We start from the raw sequence: 2,867 nt of genomic DNA, 5'->3' as shown, positions 1-2,867 counted from the left end.
TACCACAAGAGCTTTATTAAGGTTGGCTTTTGTTGTTCTGGGCTTTCGGAAAGTTGTTTTTAGCGTGCCACGTGGGTTCCTCCCGATGCTTGCTTTCCTACAAGCATCTTAGCTACCCAAGGTAAAGAAAGTTAATAAGCAAAGCTTTGGGCAGAGAAGCCCTTATATAGTATATAAGTGTGTAAAGCAAAAAAACGCATGTTTGTGGGGCAACTGCCGAGAGAGAGAGAGAGAGGGGTTACGTAAAACAGTTTTTGCGCTATATCTGTGTGTGTGCATGTGTGTGTGTGTGTGCGTGTGTGTGTGTGTGTGTGTGAGAGAGAGAGAGAGAGAGAGAGAGAGAGAGGGGGGGGGAGGGGGGGGAGACATATACAGGATAGTGCACTATATGTGTGTGTGTGTGTGTGTGTGTGTGTGGAGAGAGAGAGAGAGAGAGAGAGAGAGGAAACATATATATTGATTGGCTAGCTAACTGGACCCCACCCGCTAAATCAGCCAGTTTCCAAATGGAGTAGACTTACCCTGGTTATCTGGTGTCGTCTCTCAAACACACCAAAACCTAGGATTCTTACTGAAGAAAAGCATGCAAAACAGCTCTTCCGACAAAATACAAGGTCCAATTGAAACTAGTAGACTTATGGCAACACAAGTCACACTCTGGAAGTAGCTGGGCACACCACAGGCTCCTCTCTCTTTTACAACACTGCATGGGGATCTCCTGCTGGCTCCCTCCCCCTTGCGGCTGTGGTCAGCACTGCTGCCCAACCATCCATCAGCATGGCCCTGCTAAGCCTTTACCAAGTGTGAGATGGGCCTGGCCACACAGACTGCAATCCACCTCGCTACTCACCACTCATGTGTTGGAGCCTGTGCAACAGGTTACTCTTACTCTTGTAGAGCACTTCTACCACCACCCCTTGCGGGCATACCTGGCTAAATGGTAGGACGACGATTCACGAGGCCCCGGCTACCAAGAAATTTCTGATCATGAAGCTCCACACTCCAGTCAAGCTTATCTTCCTGTGCCAATACACCAAATATATCCTGTCCTTGCTGAGCGATTGCTTATGCAAAATATCAGATACACAAAATGCACACTGCTCTGCTAAAATCCTCTGCAAGTAATGATGCCCAAGCTCTCTACAGAAGATGAATATGCACCAGAGATTGAAGACCTGCAAGAAATTGATTAAAAAGCTAGGCCTCAGTATCAAATCTAGATGGGGTCTTCATCGGCAATGTTAGAGTGCCCACTGGTGTTGAGGAGATCCAGCATGGCAACACAAACAATACAAGGAGGGGCGATATATCTTTTGTTATACAAAAGAACATACTTGTAAGGCATGCCCTAAGAAACTCCTGCTCAGACCCCACCTCGGCCTCGACAGCTTTTGTGGTGAGCTAGCCTCCCACACCAACCTCCCAGTTGTCGCTAGTCCTCCAGCTCCCATACCTACAATCGGTGCCATTGTTAGCCGAGAGCTCGAAGATGAGCAGAAGTGCAAACATGACCAAGAGTATCAATGCAATGAATTGCTCAAAGACATTTGGCTACATAGGTGGCCAAAGAGTCATTGTCTTGTTTGTTGGCAATGGCAGTACAGAGGAGGTCGGAACGGGCCACTCGGCGAGCCCGTTGCTCGTTGATTTCGGTAGATAAGAAAGTGAAGGGATTTAACATGGGCACAACAACGAGCATCAAGTTTGAAGCTTGTTGACCTCGATAGATAAGAAAGTGAAGGGATTTTGCATTAGCAAGACAACAAGCATCAAGTTTGAAGCTCGCCGTGCTAAATTAGCCATCCAGGGCACTAAATTTATGTGCAATTTCATGGTTGCCCCTCCTGTAGGTGCAGACATAATCTTAGGCATCCAGTGATTTCACGAGTTCACCCCAGACGACTAGCACACGTTCTGGATCACCTGAAATGTGTGAAGACTCCCGTGATTATTAAGTGTGAACCAGGGATACCTAACCTTCTAGTCATTAGCCATATACAGACTAAACGAGAGAACCGAAAAGGTGCACAGCATGCAGCGGTGATCTATGTTTTGACCACTTAGATAGTGAGACGAGTGCTTCGGAGAAGTACTAGGCCTTGCATGACCGGTCCCAAAGAATCTTTCTTCGAGACAACCTGCCTCCCAAACTTCCCCCATCTAGATTAGAGGACCACAAGATTGTGTTGGGTTTTATGCTGTGTATGCACCCACAGGAGTGCTAGTGATCATCAGTAGGTTACTGGGGCACTTTTTACTTCAGTTAGTGGAGGTTTTTTCCCCCAGTTTAGTTCATTTTCACTTATATGCAGTTTATAAGTGTTTTGGTCCACCCGGCACATTTATGGCCGGTCATGTGAACACTTATCCTTTAGGGGTCACTATCATGTGGCTTGTACTTCACTTTTGATTATTCAAGCATATTGGGAGTCGTGTTCCTTCATCTCTTGATTTCCACGCCTGTTTGAGCTTGTGAAAACCCTAACCCTAATCCTTCAAAGTCTTCATTTGGTATCAGAGCCTAGAAGCTTACTCCTGCCCTGCCCGTACACAACCAGTACACGTGTAGCTGCTGTCCGTACAGCATACACACATTCAGTCAAGCGCCGGCCTCAGCTGCTGCAGCCCGTACACCTGTGCGCCGCCTGCATTGCCTTCAGTGACTGTACCATCCCGTACAGTCAAGTGCAGCCACCGTACAGTAAGAGCAGCCTGCAGAGTACTGTACCTGCCCGTACAGTCAGCGCCGCCTTACTGTACCTGCCCGTACACAGTGCGCCGTCTTCAGCAACACTTCAGCGCCGCCTGCAAACAGTCGCCTTCAGCTACTGTACCTGCCCGTACAGTCAAGAGCAACGCGTGCCCTT

The 2,867-nt window shown here is 48.0% G+C and overlaps 1 protein-coding gene across 1 annotated transcript; it reads right to left on the bottom strand.

Annotated features, from left to right (window-relative positions):
• Positions 1-409: 409 nt before the first annotated feature.
• On the bottom strand, positions 410-2,178 carry LOC147632596 (uncharacterized). The gene is made up of 2 exons (XM_086807387.1): positions 1,335-2,178; positions 410-1,175 (listed from the first exon to the last, which is right to left on the bottom strand). Exons 1-2 carry the CDS (start codon positions 1,467-1,469, stop codon positions 954-956), a joined length of 357 nt encoding a protein of 118 aa, XP_086663513.1. The 5' UTR covers positions 1,470-2,178; the 3' UTR covers positions 410-953.
• Between the last annotated feature and the right edge of the window lie 689 nt (positions 2,179-2,867).

Source organism: Cibotium barometz, chromosome 13 (assembly GCF_041138505.1).
Source record: "Cibotium barometz isolate CiBa-2024 chromosome 13, ASM4113850v1, whole genome shotgun sequence".
NCBI classification, from domain to species: domain Eukaryota; kingdom Viridiplantae; phylum Streptophyta; class Polypodiopsida; order Cyatheales; family Cibotiaceae; genus Cibotium; species Cibotium barometz.
Note: the sequence above shows the minus strand (reverse complement) of the source record. Positions and strands in the feature narration are given on the sequence as shown.